The following is an 18248-nucleotide window of genomic DNA, read 5'->3' on the forward strand; positions in this document are numbered from 1 at the left end:
TTTTTCTTGACATGTTTTCAAGTTCAATATTAATACAAAAATTTTATCTTGATTTAGTAACTAGACAAAAAAAAGTGGCTTCATTTGTGGACACATTTTTTTCAAAATACGTATGTACTTGGATGCCCTTAAATTCCCCAAGTAGAGAGAAATGCTTTCCACGGAGCTGCTTATTTCAGTAACCCACATCAGAGCTGACACATGAAAAATGGTGAAATTACTGAAGGTAGTCCAGCCTGAATAAGGACTACCTTATTAGTTCAGGTACTTGCATCTCCCTAATTTTCATATTAATCATGTGTCCATCTTTCTTTGAAATAGGGCCATCATGCTTCATGTCAGAATTTAGCATGTAAGTAAAATTCATAGTGCTTCAAATCTCACTTGAAAATATTTGTATGAAGAGAACAGTGACTAATTTTATTATTCCTACCTAACAAAAATGAGATTTATTTTAGTCCTTTTGCACTACATATACAACATGAAGAAGCTGGCAAATAATATTTTTTTTAAATAAATGAGATAAAAGTAGTTTCACAAGCCCTCAAAAAAAACAAACCCAAAAGATAATAATATGGAGCTTTTCCTATTTAACAGAGCTGCTACACAGTGTAATGCACCTATGTTATATATTTCTCATCAATTTTTACAGTTTCCACTGATTAAATATATATTGACTCATAAAGTATTACCATTACATCAATTGTCAGCAGATGCAAGAGTATGTCATTTAAATATTAACTATCATATAAAAATGGCAGCTTGATTGTTTGGAAGCAGTAATCTGGTGCTGGTTATTGCCACATTTCCCTAATGCATTAGGCAGCAGTCACAAAATGCATTGCGTTTCTTATACTACAAAATCAGAAGCTGGTAAGTTCTTTGTGTATCTCCCCTTTCTCTTAGATTTAATTTTTATTTATTTCTGAACTGCAGGTATCTTTGATCTTTCAGGTATCTGAATTGCAAAAATGCATTAGTGTAATATAAACAAAGATATGCTCACTAGAGTCAGAAATTATATGCATCATCTCTAAATCAATGGGAAAAAATATACAAAGAACCAGTAACAGATATATTACTTTGTGCTTGAAATATTTTTATGACAGTTCCCATATAATATGGGTGGATATATATCATGAATGAGGTTGTTTACCTAAATTGTTAAGAAGACTGTACTTATTTATGTAAAGTATATTCTATTCTCAGCACTTTAAGACTTGCCTTTTCCAGAAACCGTAAGAAGCTACACATTACCACTAATATGAAATAAATCCTTTATTCTATGCTGGCTGTATGATCAGGATATGTGGACACTTCACAGACCATTAAAACCTTCTAGTAATTGATAGGTAATCGCTCATTTGCTGGCTGCAGCAATGTACATGAGAGAAACCATTCTTTCTTACTAATGTAACATGTAGAACTCGCTGCTATTGCAACACTTAATGTTCAGAGTGCCATATCATTTTTAATGCAAACACTCATTTTCTGCCTCCTTCTTACATTTTCTATTAAAATGCAACACAAAACAGCACACATTTCATTCTATCCCTTTGAGGGCTGCATAAGCAGTTTCAAGGAGTATCAGCTATTGTATTGTTATTATTATTGTAAATAAATATTTTAGAGTTTAAGGGGTAGATATTTCATCAATTTTTTTTCTAGGAAGCTCACTGCCACTCTTTCAAACTTCTTACATCTTCTTTAAGCGCTTTAGAGAGCAGTTTTTAATGCAAATAACAACTTGCATCCCAAGGCAGATTCATATTCTAGTTAATAAACAGCATCAATAAATTTGTCAAGACTTTAATGGCAACCATACTGAACTTTTCATACACCGGCTTTTCTAGGAAACGGCTATACTGAGGAATTTATTCTGCTTAATGGCTTTATATTAAGCAGTTATCATTAGCCATCCTCTAATCTGTATGAACAGAAATAAACAGAGTTTGGAAAATTAACTGTTTTAACCCTTCCTATTATTTAAAATAAATAATAAAGTCCTAGAATATGTTTTTTAATTGAAAACAAGGAATCAAATACAAGTAAAACTGATGCAACTCCATTGAATCAATGTGGGAATTTTTAGTAAGTTTGTGCATTAAAACCTATGATCTGTTTGAAATTTCCAGCAAAATACAAATTCAAGAGATTCTTACACATTTGCCTTGAAGTTAAGAGACTAATTACATTAACTGATTTATTAATAAATGGGGCTTTTTGTCTAATTATTGTAAGTACTAACAGACTAGGGAACCATTTTAAATGTCTAATGTGCCTTGAAACCATTTTTTTAGGTTAATTACATTTCTCACTAAAGTCACTATAGATATGCCCCTAGGTTTCACACTGGAAGATTAAAGAAAAAAATAAAGATGATTACCTCATTGGCCAGCTCCAGTAACACAGGGGCAGCTGCATTTTTCATCACCCCATTCAGGTACCTAGACAAGACAAAGCCAGGTAATTCTGCAGTGCCAAGAAAAGGCCAGTTTATACATGACAGTATCCCTTGTGAACCTCTTTCATTTGGGGGAAAATACCCCAGTACAGAGTATTTAATGGGAAATCTTTTAAGAAATACGTATTTTAAACAATCACTAACTCTCCAGGGTTGTCTCCTACTCATCTGCAAGCTATATCAATCTTAATTAAGTCACTGGTAAAAAAACACAATAAATCAAGAAATAATTAAAAAAAATTGGCTTATGACATACAAATAAATTATACCTGTACAATTTAAAGATGCATCTCAGACAAATAAACCTCTGTTATTCACAGTGAAGACTTTGGCTTCCACATGACCTTCAACTTTGAAGATGTACTGTACAATTCAATACTATGCATAAAAACATAAATTCTCAACTTTAATCCAGATTTTATCAACTGGGCTGTAGTTTAAATACTAAAGGCTTACTTTAGTGAAATCAGAGTCTAACAATCAATATTCCAAAAAGAAAATAAAAAAAGAGGTATTTGGGATCCAATAAAAGGTGATAAAACCTCATTATCCTATCAATGGCAAAGGCTTAATGTTTCTGGTTAAGGGCATTAGACCAATATGGATTCACATTGATGTTTCTGACCATTGCTTCATACAGTATCACTTTCCTCACTTCTGTTACTTTCACTGTTTGATGTTTACACTTCAATAATGGCTAAATTCTGTTGTCAGAACTTGAAGCTGTGTTACTGGAAGCCACTTTGTGCTTTGCAGCCATGTGGAAAAGAACAACAGTTACCAACATTTGAACTTGCTCATCTATTGTATCTGATTCGTATAGCACATTGTTACTGACATCATTAGAAGGCCACAGCCTCTCCAGCTCTACCATTACATATCAATCAGAAGCCACTCTTCTGCTCATTAGTCACAGACATTAAAATTCTTCATCATTTTACCTTTCTGTGGAATGGGTGTAACACCTTTACATAAACCTCTTCACAGAGATTAGAGGGCTTTTTGTCTGCAAGTTATTCTGAGGCTTAATGAATAAAGGAAATGGTAAAAACTTTTTGCTGTAACCTACTTCAACTCCACATAAAACCCACAAAACAAGATGCCTCGTGTACATTAAAGCATTGAAAATCTATAACAGAAGAAAACAGGAGAGATCATAAACAAGATACCTAACCAGGAAGATTTACTTGAGATTAATGTTCTAAAACATGCATTTAGTTGATCAAACAGCAAAGCTACAGCTGACAATGGAGTAATTTTCTGTCAGAAATTTCTAATGCTACTGGTAATTCTATTATGGTCTCACATGCTGATGGCAGTACTGTTATGAAAAGCTTGCTGATCCTTCTTGTAATTTGCCTTCATGTTTGCCTAAATCTAGGACCAGTAAGTCTCAGCAGAGCAGCAGAAACTATCCACTCAACTGTACTTCTATGTGCTCCCAACAGGGACTGCTGGAAATTACTACCTTCCAAAACTGGTAGTTTCTATACCTAGAAAAGCAACAGGAGCACAATTATTTGCTTGTATGTCAGTGGGAATAGGAAGGAGCATACCACACAGACTAGGGTTTACAGTGGTAAAATGGATGCTACAAAGGAGTAGAGGAGAAGACATGTTTGTCATCTTTATGCTTGAAGCATTTCAAACTGGCTTTGGACTCACGTAGTCTGCCCCTGTAGCTTATGAAACATTCTAGACAGTAAATCTACTAAAACAGGTTTGAGATGAGTTTTCTAACTATTAACCAGAACATCTCTGATTTTAAAACATGTGCATTTTACTTGGCCATGTTAATACATTTGCAATATGAAATACCCAGAAATAGCATAAAGAATGATTTTCCCTACCACCACCGTATAGCTTCATACATAATTCATTAGTTATGTACTGCCATCATACTTCAGACAGTACAGAAGGGGACAGGAGGCCAAATCCTCCTACCTGATGTGAGCCAAACTTAATCACACCTACAACCTTACTGACACCAATACAACAGCTGCTTTGCATAAAGCAAAATTTGGTCCCATGTTTCAGGCTTAAGTTGTTGGAACTAGTAACACAATCATCATAAAAGTGATATAAATGATTTACATATGTTCTAAGAAAAGGGTTATTTACAAAACAGTTACAATTAACATAGGGCACTTCACTGAAACTGTGCTAGTGAAAAATAAACATAGTATTGTATATACACAAGTATTACCACAACAAAATTTTAAGCCAATAATCTTCCTAAACAAGAATCAACACTACGAAAAATGCAATGTGATCCAGTACAAATTTCTACAGAACAATATAACTACTAAAAAAAGAAAATCAAACCACCAAAACAGCACAATTCACAGTTGATATTCTAAATCAGTGTCTGATATAATCTGTGCTTAGGTTTTGTGCAGAAGTACAGTTAATTGTTCAGAAATGAAGGCTTTTTGTTTATTTTTCTGATTCATACAGATTAATATTAAGCATAAATATCAGACATGGATAATCACAAGTATGAACTCAATTGCCATGTAAGCTCCTCAGATATGTCAGTCTACAAAGTAATATTTTAATTGCACATCTTTACCAGTTATCAGCATGCCCCAATTATGTCATTGCAGTATTTTTAATAAAGCCTAAAGAAGTAACAGCCAAACTATAAGGTGTAGCAAATAAAATTTATTAGCTTAAGATGCAAACAATTGTAAAATTCTGCAAAATGCCATAAAGGTTTTTGTCCTCCCCTAACCGCTGTTTCTGACATTTCTGTTGATAAAACAGGAGTGATGTAAAAATTAGTGCTTTACCTGGCAATACATTAATATGTAACTTTTTAAAATATAATCATAAATGTTTTAAAAGTACAAGCAACTGTAACAGAACAAACTTCCTTGCTGTAAGGAAGTTATCAATGTTAGTCTTAACACAGAAATCCTATAATTACAAACTATAGGCTATAATAAATGCTATCACATACCCTGTAAAAAATATTTGCTTATCCTGACTTACGAGCCCTTCTTAATCAGACTGACCAAATGCTGAAAAATTTCTGCATTTTCACTGAAAAACATTTTAGGTGAACTGTTCTGTATTCCTCATCCCAAAACCTTGATTTATTTTTACAGAAAATTAGCTTCATAAGCTAAGAAGCTATGGTACTCATAACTGCCATAACAAATAGTAGTTATGATGATACTCTGGATGATAACTGGAGTGGGGAGGTCATACCTTTGGTAATAAGTTTCAATAGCTTCAGCAGTGTGATGCTTGGCATGTGTTCTTTTGATTTGTTTCTAGAAAAACAAAAAACCAAACAGTCTTACAAATGTGTCACAGATCAAAACACAGAAATCATGACTGCCCAAACGCATGTTCCTTGTCTGCGCCTTGATACATAAAGTGAACTATGTTTTTAGATTCTGCACAGAAATGACATTCAATCTACCTATTGAATTGAACGTCTTCAGACTGTACTGCAATGTACCATATATGTAAAAGCCAATAAGGTCACAATAATTGAATCTAAATAAGTTTACTGAAGGCTGCAGAGGGCAAAGAAAAACTTGTTCTCTCTTTCAACCTTTGTATTAATTTTCCCTCAATTCAATTCCATCTAAGTCTGGTGCACTCTAGTTTTACAATTCAATTGGCGTTTTTAACCAGGAAGAACATTGCTTAAAAACAACTTATTTGAAAAACTACAAAAAGTAATTCCATAGAGACTTGCCACTTGACTGACACCTGTCATCTCATGATAAATGACTCCATTTTCTGCCTCTCTTGCCTTCTGCCACTCCGGCAATGGTCATTTATCATCATCTCTGTCAGCAATGGAAAGCAGCACTGACAGTGCAAGTCAGCAAACATTTAGCACATGGAACCACGCAACACAGGGAAATTATTATTGTCAGAATAATAATGGTTTAGCATAATTTATTACAGGTCCACCAAATAAGCAAAGGCTAGATGTTATTAGACAGATGGATGGGTAGGCTTGGCAGCCATCCACTGAGACTCAGGCGGTGCTTGATGTGGAAAAAGGAACATCCTCCAAACCAATCAGAAAGCTGGCAGTTCAATTACAAAGAAATAAAGGGACATTCATCATTCAATTAGGCACCTGTCAACCCTCACAAAAGAGAAAACTTCTAACCTGGTACTCCTGGGAGAAGATGCTCAGCAGAGTGGACTGCGATTGACTGGAACAAATAAAAGAAGGACAAAGTTAATTACTGGAGTGCACTGCAAAGAAACAAAAGAGAAGGGAGCTTCAAAGGTAGGCCTGCTGCCCTGTAATCTAACAGAACATGAAAACAAGTGTGGAAAAGTTGTTCCAGATGAACACCTCAGACAAAGGCTTCCTGCTGCTAGGTCAAGGAGAGAGCGTACGAGGGAGGGGAGGAAAATATAGCAAGAGTTTCAAAGCAAACGAGCATATTGTTTGGGTGATTCCTTTTTCAGCTTCAGAACGCACAAAGTCCTATCAGGAACAGGTAGTGTAGTTAAAAGGGAACAGGCAAGAAGGAAAACAAAGCAAAATTTCCATTAATAATTGATGGAGTTAAATTCCATCAGCAGTTGGGAACATGCCGCTTGTTCATTGGCAACATATTGAAATTCATTTTGTTAGCAGCAAGGGAACCTCTTCAGTAGCTGTCTCATATTCAGGTTAAAAACTTCCCCCTGTCAGAAGTAGCATATGGGACCACTGGAACATTCCCACTGAAACTGATGTGCTTTGAAAATAGAAACTTTCACAGCAGGAAGCTGAGATTCCCTGGAGTCGGTCATTTCCAAAAGCTGCCATAAGCTTCATTCATCTAAGGCTCCACTCAATGTCAAACACCTGGCAATGAAGCAACCTGGAAAGCATTCTTCCCAAGTGGGAATTTTTCTCTCTGAATTGTTAACATTTAAAAATGGGACAAGATTTTTTTTCCCCCCTCTGAAAGGCAATCAATACCACACCGCTACTGTTTTCAATTGTCCTCTGTGGATATATCTACCTCATCGCATCCTGAATACAATTAATTACTCCTGATATATTTTCCTACTACATGCAACTTGAACAAATTATACTCTCAATAAATCGAGTTTTATGGTACAGCAAAGCATTATGAATAATTAACATTTTTCCTTTCATGAACTTAGCTACTAAGGCATAGCATGGGTCATTCAAAGATTCAGCAATGTCTAAAGTATTGCTCTTCTGTCAAATTTCTTGTATGTGAATTTAATACATATTTACATTAAATGTAAATGTTCTCTCCATACTTAAATAGCCCTTCTTGCAATTTCTACACCTCAGAAATAGTAATTTAAGATAAGGAAGTCTTACTCCGATTTTCAAAAGGGAATGGTGAGGCACAGAATGACTTTTGACTTTTTTTTTTGTTCAGGTTTACGCAGACAGTATGTCTATGCAGCACAACATAAAAAAGTTACCTCTAAACCAACCAGTTGAAGCATTAGGAACAAAATGACTAGATTAATGCAGTGCTATATAAAGAGCTTACAAGCCTGACTTAGCCATATCTGTGCTTCCAGCATCTTTGCCATAATGCTGCATTTTGGTCTTGTCTGCCCAGCGTAACATCTGTGTGACAGCAGTAAGCTGAGCCTTGATCTCCAATATTTAACATATGAGAATGTCCACCCTGCGTACTCACTGAGTGTTAAAACTGTAGAAAAATCATAGCAACATAAACTAATATACAGATTTATAAAGTTAATAAAAAAATGAATTACAATATAGTCAAGATTTTAAACATTCTTAAATATATATCATTCGATACAGAGACCAGGAGTTATCTACTACAATGTCCCCCCAAAAGGTGCACCATCCAATTATGGCAACCTTCAACATGTAATCATTACAAGGTGAACAAAGGAAAGAAATTAAGATTATATACTTACACAGGCTATATACACATGCAAAGCTAAGGTATTTCAAGTTGATTTATTTAAAAAAAAACCCTGCAGGCTAGAAATAAGTTGTATATATATGGGCACTTAATGGCTATCCACATAACTATTATTATCTGGCAGATTTACATGGTCATAATGGCACAACTGAATTTAGAGAAAAGATGTGGAAAAATCCAAATCAAAAAAGGACAGCATTTAACTGGGTTTCTTGTTTGAGTTCTCTCGCACTGATATACCAATTTTTGTACTTTTAGGCCATTCCCAGTACAATTACTGTACTTACTTGTACCATTATTCTACTACACCCAGTGACATTAAAAAAAAAAAAAATGACCATTATCCCTCTCTTCACACTCTTGACTCTTGTCCATTTCATTTTCTCCCTTGGTGTCCTTGGATTTTGCCTTTCTGTTTCAGTTTAGTCCAACACTCCTCCCCTATGTTTCCGATTGTTCAGATCATTTAGAACTTCTAAAAAATTCAGTCCAATAACTGAACACACTGGATATATACTGGATTGCAGTACAAAACCATTATGACTGTAACAAAGAGAATTATGTCAGTAGTATCATTCAAAGAATTTCAAGCCTTACTACCAGAGGATCTTTCTCCTTCCCCAGAAGAATTGGATTTGTATCTTCACATGGCTGCTTCCATGTTACTTCTGGTTAACGCAGTTCCTCTCTTGAACACTAAAACCACTTATCTGCCACTCAGCATCTCCTTGCTACAATTCCATTGCTACAGCTTCCTGGCAAAACAAAACAGCTCCTCAAAACACAACTGGTGCATCTATTGCAAGATGCCATTGCCAGAAAACTTAAACATCATGGTTTCGGAAGGCCCTGAAAATGACAGTACTGTACTTGGAGAGGGGACAGAAGTCATGAATGTGCATTTGCATTGCAAGACAGCACAATCACAACTGCTGATAATGACAGCAGGGATACTGCCATGTAAGTTACCATTACTTCTACAAGAGCAGCCAAATTCCGAGGGCTCCATCCATCCTCTGATTCTTCTGTATAGGATTCCAAAGCAACAAATGAACAGACAAATTTAATGGAGATATCCAGGAAAAAAAATCATAACTGAAAATATTTATTATTCAAAGTAACATTTCAGTGCTGCGTTATTGCCTTTTATGGAATACACCTTATAGTAAGCCTCATGGCTTAGTGGAAGGCTAGTGATATATTTACACATCTGTGTTGAGCAAGCTCTCTTGTCAAGAACCAACTGTAGAGCCAAGGTGCAGATTCACTGATTTTCTGAAACAAACAAAAACCCATAAACTCATAATTCCAAGTATCACCTAGTTTAAATAATTAATAGATTAACTTGTTATCCAACTTGTAGAACTAAATCTATTTTCCAGGAAAACAAGCAAATTTTACTCTTAAGTTCTGTAGCAGCCACTTTCACGGAAATATTTTCTTCTACAGTTCCAGATGGTCATGGATCTAACTCCCAGAGCTCTGTTCAAAGCAACCAGCCTCACCCTTCAAATATCCTCTTTTTCTTGTACACCAGCATCCATAATGAACCAATTTACTTTTTGTTACTCTGCATTGATGTCAGTGGCATACTTCCATCTGAATGCCTGATGCACTCTGTGCTCTTGTCAATACATAACTGGATTTAGGGAGAAAACTGTGAAATCTAAAATCTGCTACAAAATGCCCTTTAAAAAAGAAAAAGAAAAGTACTTTTATTTTTTAAAGAAAACATGTTATTTCTAGGTTCCAAATGATATAGATACAAACATTTTCTTACGATAAAAAACTATTACAGATATCAAATATATCTGTAATATACAAATCGTGCATTTAGAACAGGATGCCCAAGTGAGACCAGAACAAGAGATAAATTATCTCTCAGAACTTAGAGATCAATCAAGCTAAAAAGTTGACTGCAAGTCTAGTGCTGGAAAAAGAATATGCCTTTTGGTCATTTAATATGTAAGAATAAAATTTAGATGATTCTCTTCCAATGAATCCCAGAATTTGGTAGAGAAGGTATGCCATCATCTCTGGACAGTACTTCAGAAATGTTTTGGTTTGTAATGAGTATTCATAAAGTAGTAACAGCTAATATGCTGATGCAGATTAGTGCTTTGTAACTACAGTTGATATAAAACTCTGGCCAAGAAGCAGCTAGTAAAGATGAACAGAATTTAACTGGATCAGATCATCTTCTCAACAAAGCATGCTTGCAGATCTAGCCAAGATTTGGGGTGCTGTCCAACTTAATATTTGCTATTTACTACAGTATCACCAGGAGAAAACCCAGACATTACAACTTCTGCAAATATTGTATCATCAGACCTTGCAAATAATTCTTTAGGGATAAGATACAACTTACACTTTTCTACTTTTATTTTCTGAGATTACTGAAAACATAAAATTTTAGGTACAAAGCCAAGTCTTCACTTGTTTAATCTATTAATTTTGAAATAAGTTTCCTTTCCCTCATCTTCAACTCCACACTTTTTGCCTAAATTAGAAAAACAAAAATTCAGCTTATATTTCATGTATTTTACCATGGAACAAAGGAAGAGTGTCTAGAGACATCTGTACAAAAAATTATCATGAGTAAATATGAACTACAGTATTTAATCCAGTAACTATTCATAGAAGTGGAGATAAGCAGGGGAAAAGCAAAGTCCATCAAGAGATAACTGTATATTACATATATAGAATAGCCTTGATTTTTTTAAAACTAATTAAACCTACAAAGAACATTGCTTCATTGCTTCCTTTTCACAAAACGGAACACTCCATTTCATTAAGATGATAAATACATCAGTTAAAAAAATCTGAGTGTGGGGGCAGGAGCTGCATTTCCAAAATTCAGAAGCTGTTACATGTAAAATCCCGATGGGGCAGTGTCAAACCTTCTCTAGGAAGAAGATACAACACTGCACTTAGCTATTGTAGGAATTCAGAAAGAGGGAGAAATTGTGTCTTTCCTCCCATGTTCTCCAGTGTGAGTATGTAGTGTTACTCATATCCCTCCATGAAATGTTCTGAGGCAGATAGCAAGAGCTCTCATTTCTAATAACTGGAAAAAGACTTGCCCTTCTAATGTATAGTAAGTTTAAAAATATTTTTACCAATGAAATATTGAGCTTTAAGATAAAAGTAATACATACAACTTAGGGCTAGAATTGCATGGTGCTTCCATGCTGGATTAACAATCTATGTGAGGAAATAAATAAATATATTTGACAAATTTAAATGACTGGGGGTAGAAGGGGAATCCTCCTCACAGCTATCCTGAAATTCCAGAATGTGTCTAAAATACATTTCTCCTGTTAGATTATCAAAGACATGAAACCAACCCAAATAGCCTTTTAAATCTCATGTTCTGCATTGCAAACACTTTGGAACAGGACCTCCCAAAGAAAGCAATGTTTCTATACTGCTTATCACATGCTAAGAAGTCTGCTCTTATTTCTACAAACTCTGTCAATAATGGATTTTAAATAGATCTAGCAGCACCAGTTCAAATGCATAACACACGCACGGATGTGTAAAGCCTCTGTGGCCTCTCAGAACTGCAGGATGTAGGCTAACAAGCACTACAGTTATACCTGTAAATCAACTAAAGCCAGTCTGATAGTGAACTTCCCATCTAAGAGGAGGTGACAACTGGTGGATTCTCAGAAATTCTTCTATGTGTCAGGACTGTCGGGATGGGAAAAAGGCTTCTTAGCAGGCTGAATGGTTCCACAGGAGGATCCAGGAAGGCTCAGGAATAACAAAGACCTGCCAAAGCTTGAGAACTGCTAGGCTTATATACATCCAAGCACTGAAGAACACGGAACAAGGGAAGGAGACTTACTGACCTCTAGAATAGTTATGGCTTTAATATCTCTTCACCACAGCTTTTAATATTAAAATCTTTCCTAAAGTTTTAATATGCTTGTGGTCACTTTTCTGAATGGAAAATCTCAAAAAGCAGAGTATTGTCTCCGTACAAATGTACTTCATCATTCACAAATCTAACACTTATTTATCGGAAATCACTGCATTACCAATTTAAGCTAAATCAATATACGTGTCTATATAGGTGTGTATGAATATATGTGTCTAAATCAATATATGAGTTTGAGCTGTTGTAACTAAGTGACATAAAAGTGCCTAGGTCTTTGGTTAAAATGTGGTAACTTCCGTAAAATGGCTATCTTCCAATGTTACAGCTACATCAGTTCAAGTCTGGGATACAAAACCACGGGGTTTTTTGTCTCCATAAGAAGCCTTCCATACAATGAAACATTGTCAGTAGTTACTACTTTGGGAACTGCAAAGCCAGTACAGTGCTGTTGGGGAAATACTCCCATTACAAATATATTTGTATTCTAAAACCTCAATAAATATATATATATAGGTATATATAGACATAGATATGACAAGAAGTACTTGCTGATATGCTTATTTCAGAGTTAGTACCATCACACTTAAAATCAAGATAAATTCAAGCTAATCTGGAGAACTATAGCACTAAATTTTGAAATTACCTGACATCCAGTTCAGTAAACTGTACAACAACTCAACTCAAAAGATTTAAATATGAATCACTTACTAAAAATGTCTTTGCCTCAAAGTCAATTTCATACCTTTGGTAGGATCAAAAATAAAAAACAAAAGTAAAGAGTCTGAGGAAAAAGACATCCTGCATTGCAGGCTTACACTATCCAATGACAATAAAAAGGTTAAATGCAGGCATGTGCATACAACTTTGCTGCCTATAGCCAGGGTTATGAGAATAACTGTATGACAAAGCTCCAAGAAGGCTACTTGAGAAGAGTCATCACTTCTATGACCTTGACACTGGTTGGTCCCACAACTTCTATACAATTTAGTGATGTGCGAGAACAGATGATGGTGCAATACATAGAAATGGCAGCATTTAAAATTCATAGTAGCATAAGGCCATTACTTTTCCCACTGGGCCACTTGAACTTTAATAATGTCTGACCTAGTTGGCCAATAAGTTCTAGCAGCAGACAGAGGAAAATTGCCAGTATTAGATACTGTTTGAATGATTTTTCATTTAGAAAGACTTAGAAGTTCCTTTAAGAACAGGGTACCAATTCTTTCTGTAGACACCTCATTTTTTGGTGTCTGTTGTAACAGCCAATATATTTGAAAACAACTGCCGACTATGAACAATCTGTATCAGACGTGAAAAAAATAAAATGCAGAGGTAAATACAAATTACCAATACCGGCAATGATCCCAAAACAATGCTAGCGCTTCACAGAGATAAATTAAACCTTTCACCCACATCACAAAAATCTAACTTTCAACAGCAATAATACAACTGTAACTCAAAATGTGCCATATTCAAATGATTATGAAGTATTCCTGATCAAGCCCCCAAAATGGAAAGAGAAGTCAAAATAAAGATGCTGTTTTTCCTTTCACATATATACGTGCTTATGAGAACAACAATATTCTTTAACAGTGAATTGGCAGATATTAAGGTTAAAAACGGAACTCTGAAAACACAGGAATAGAAGAGTGGCATTTCTAAATGAAAAGAAACTACTTTTTGGTCTTATTATCTTAGTAAGGAAGTACAGAAAATAGATAGTAATTTGCCTGAGATATTGTTCTGATATTTTTTCTTTCCAGAGTCAAACAGCACAGTGCTTGTTGCATGTATGTTTGAAACCTACTTAAATACCAAGCCCACACAGAGACGCCTGTAAGTAAATACTCTTCAACTGATGTTTCAAGTAGTCTCTTCCATGAAAACATAAAACTACTTTGTAAGGTTCAATTTTCAAGCTGAAAATTATTTCCCAGTTCAATACAGAACCAAAATATATTCACAACGAGGCTTAAAAAATACAATGTCAGCACTAAAACATTAAATTAAAACTCTCAAATATTCTGACATTAGGCTTCAATGACTATGGAATCTTTTCACCTTACACATACCAGAATTTCACTGGTACCCTTTGATCATCTAATCAGGGAGTCCATTGACAAAAGAAACTGATAGGAGTCAAATAAAGTCTGCCTCCCACATACACCTTGATAATCTTAGTATTTGTCCTTCACATCTCCATCTCCTGGTATTCTCTAAATTCTCCTTTTAACTCTACAAAGAAAATTTCTTAGAAAATTAAATTAAAAAAGCAAAGCTTGAGACTACCATAAGCAGATGATTTGCTATGTCCTTGTCCTCAACTAGTCCAAGTTACTTAGCAAGAAGAAAAGTTTCTTAACCAGGAAAGAATCAGTGAACACACCCCAAAGCACAGGCATAGAGGAGCATACCAGAGACTGAGGAGAAAAAAAGTGAAACCTCTGCAAATACCTTGTTTGCACTTAACTGCACATCATCCACATTTTATTTCAAATTACTTCAGCTAAGATTATACAGAAAACATGTTGTTTGAACTCTTTCTCTTAGTACCACAATCTAAATGCTGTACTGTATTACAGCACACTAATACAGTGTGTTTTAGACAAAATACACAAAAGTTGTTATCTGATGATGGTTGTGCAAAGAAAGATGCTCCTAGCTGCAAAAGCAGTGGACCTCAACAAGCAGTTAAGGCAAAGAAGCTATAATTTAAACCAGGGGTTTACCCCTCACCTTTTCTATCTGCCCTCTTAGTAGGACCAAAGTCCATACATCAAAAGACCCATTCACTTAGTAGCCTAATACCAGAAAGAAATATTTGCTACATTAATTATGTGTTTATCTTCCTCATTTTCTTTGGGTAACTCTATCACGCTACTTCCCCTCCTCCCTCTCACGGAAAACAACTGGATTATAGAATACCTTGTCAAGAGAAGTTTTTCAGACTCCAGTCTTAAATTTCCTGATTGTGGAGAAAGGGGAAAATCATTCTACATTATACTTTCTTTTCTTTAAACTTATATTGTTCTGTATAAACTAGATGTTTACATTTAATTTTAGAAAACTATTTTTATGAGTGAAAGGCAATTTGAAGCTAATTAGACTGTTCATTTTACATCAAAAATTAGCTTGTATGTAAAAAGCATATCTGTGCCAATTTGAAACTAAATAAATCCCCGAATGCCCTTAAACAATTTGCTCCTAAAAATATATAATCAAATTTAGAAAACTATAAACTATATTTAAATTTATTATTTACAAGCAATTAATTAAGAAGACAGCCAGGTGGCTTTCATTACATAAATTACTGTTAATGACACTTGCCTCATGCTGCTACTGTATTTAGCATTTGCATGCATCACATGTCAAGCACACACACTGTTGCATAGCTATCTCCAGGGTAAAAAGTGAACACCTTAAGTCAAAAAAGATTCCAGTAATCTAATCAAAATTGTTAATTCCTTAAAGAAGTCAGGATCTCATTAAAGTTTCCCATACATGATATAATTTAAAGAATTTTAGCTCTATCAAACATGGATGGTACAGAAAAGTAGTTTTAAGTAAATCTCAATTTTGGGAACAATATAGATTTAAGGCAAGAAATAAATCCATTTATAGCTAGTCCCATTGAGATTTTCAGTCTTAAGCCCTAAACAGTGTTTATCATTTAAATGTTTGTAATTTTAAAGCTACTTCTAATTAGAAAAAGACAAAAAAAAAGACAAGAAAAAGAGAATAATTCTTGTCTATCTACCTAGCCGACAGTGGAGAGCTTTGCCTTGTATCTATAAGTTACAGTTCCATATATGTAGGTATTTGCAGTCTACTTTCAACCCCAGGGGTATGGCTTACTGTGCCATAGAGGGAATAAACTACTTTAAGTTCCACTACTTACTTCACATTGGAAACATGTCAGGAACACACTAAGGAGGAAACCCAGCTGCTTCTTTTTACTAGTAGTTTTCCAGCATACTTTTTTAAAAAGCTGTCTACCTACAACTGGCAGGCAATATGAAGGGAACATCTGACAAGAAGTGATCACAATGTTACATTTTTCTATCCTCAAATGTCTCTAACCTTCTTTTCTACTCCTACCAACAGGATTTTCCTTTCCCTTACTCCTCTTTCCAGAGGATTTATTTTTTGGTGTTTTTTGCAGTGCTCTGAAAATCCATAAAATAACCATACACTTTGCTTCCTGCAGTGCTGCAGAAAAGGTTGGGTTTCGAGGAGAACTCTCATTCCATGCACCAACTGAACAGAACCATCTCTGATGTAAACAGTCAATAGGTTAACCATATAGCATCACCTTCATTCAGCACAAAATTTGACCAGCCTTGGCAGAATGGGCCTGGAGGCCTTGGAAAGTAAATGTGGAAGCCAAGGAAGAAGGAAAACTAGTTCAACATCAAACATTTGTTCTATGTTAAAATAAAGATGACCTCAACATGCATCAAGTGATATGGCATGACTCACTGACACTCCTTAACTTTCTGGGAGTTGTCAAAAATATAATAAAAATTATACATTGTTGTCTTTACATTAACCAAATAAGGACTAGACTTTGTCAAAACAAAACAATGCCCCCCAAAAACCCAAACCAATCAAAAAAAATCCATGAGAAGGGGGTAACTACACTGGAATTCAGCGAAATCTGACTAACATCCTTCAGGCAGCTTTCAAAAAGGCTTCACACAAAACATCCCAACTCTATCCTCTGCCATTTTAAAATCTTCATCTATTACAGTAAAGCAGCAAAGGCCACAGAGCCTTTTTTTCCTTCAGATTATTTTCAATTTGTTTTACACATTTAAATATCAGGTCTTTGTATGTTACCTAACTTCTATGAGTGGCAGATTGGCAGAACTAGGACATCAGGAAACAGTGGAAATAAAGAAGATGAAGGAGAAAAATATTCTGAACTGGACTGTTTACATTTCTGCATGTAAGTCTGTAACATATTTAATATACATATGATAAGTTCTTATAAAAGAGCGTATGTTCTTATAAAAGTCAAGGAGTCATCCTCTTTACTTCTAACTGAAAGACATCTGAACATGTTTCCCCGTCAAAAATAGGGATGTGGAGACCTAGTTTATGGAAACCAAAATATTTAAAGGGAAGAAGGTTACTAAGCCATAAAATGATACTAATTTGGGGTGAATAGCCTTTGTTTTCAAACTTCTGCTTTTAAGAGGAAGTAAAAGTTTCTTCTGTCAACTTTCATTTAGAAGTTATTCTTCCTTCCCCATAAGAGTAAAACTTTAAGGCAAAAACTGGAAAAAATTGCACCAATGTAATTTTTAGTGCAGCAGATATGCAGATACTTTTTTTGCTTAGTACCCCAAAGTATTTTGTTAATGCACCACTTTCCACTAAACCAATCGCAAACAAATCTTTAACTTAAAAGTTATGGCTGTTCGTATGTAATCTGTTACCTGGATTAAAAAAAAAAAAAAAAAAAAAAGCAGAAGGCCTCTCTAGCCACCTAATCACCATATCAATGACACATGCCACAACAGAGAAGCACTAGTTTATTTGATTGATCATGGTAGATAAACTCCAAATAACAGAGAAATTAACAAATGCTTGACATTTGCTCAACATCCATTATTCTGACACTGCTTTCAGGATTTCAAAGCCTGCGAGTATGCTTAATCAACATTCATATTCCCTAGTGAGCTACAGGCACCATATTGCGCCCCGCCTTAGTACTGATGAAAACTGCATATTGGCCATTTCCAAAATGTTCTGGGACTCCACACAGGGCCCCTTCTCTCCCTTGTTCCTGTTCTGCAGTTTTCTTTTAAACACTTCCAAGACAAAAGCATCTGCCAGTTTTTCTCTCTGGGGATGTATGCAAAATGAACTTAACAGTTTTAAGGCAGGAGAAACCCTCACATCTAAATTCATTCATAGGACAGAAAAGGGCCTAAGAGGCCTCTCTAGGGACAAAACCCTGCTGAAATTTTCCCCGACAACAGTGGGA

General features: G+C 35.1%; 1 protein-coding gene across 8 annotated transcripts in view; it reads right to left on the reverse strand.

The window, feature by feature from the left end:
• The window catches only part of CDIN1 (CDAN1 interacting nuclease 1), a 137489-nt gene that overhangs the window by 105818 nt on the left and 13423 nt on the right, over positions 1-18248 (reverse strand). For 7 of the 8 annotated variants that reach the window (XR_005105573.1, XM_037396198.1, XM_037396202.1 and 4 more), the window contains exons 2-4: positions 6603-6648; positions 5678-5742; positions 2387-2447 (exon numbers count right to left, since the gene is read on the reverse strand). Coding sequence is in view for 6 of the 8 variants with exons in the window: in XM_037396198.1 (XP_037252095.1) it covers positions 2387-2447; positions 5678-5742; positions 6603-6648 (172 nt within the window). In the remaining 2 variants the exon portion in view is untranslated. Of the gene's footprint in view, positions 1-2386; positions 2448-5677; positions 5743-6602; positions 6649-18248 lie in introns of those variants that run through there. The other variant, XM_037396203.1, reaches the window with a different exon arrangement.

Source organism: Falco rusticolus, chromosome 7 (genome assembly GCF_015220075.1).
Source record: "Falco rusticolus isolate bFalRus1 chromosome 7, bFalRus1.pri, whole genome shotgun sequence".
Classification (NCBI taxonomy): Eukaryota; Metazoa; Chordata; class Aves; order Falconiformes; family Falconidae; genus Falco; species Falco rusticolus.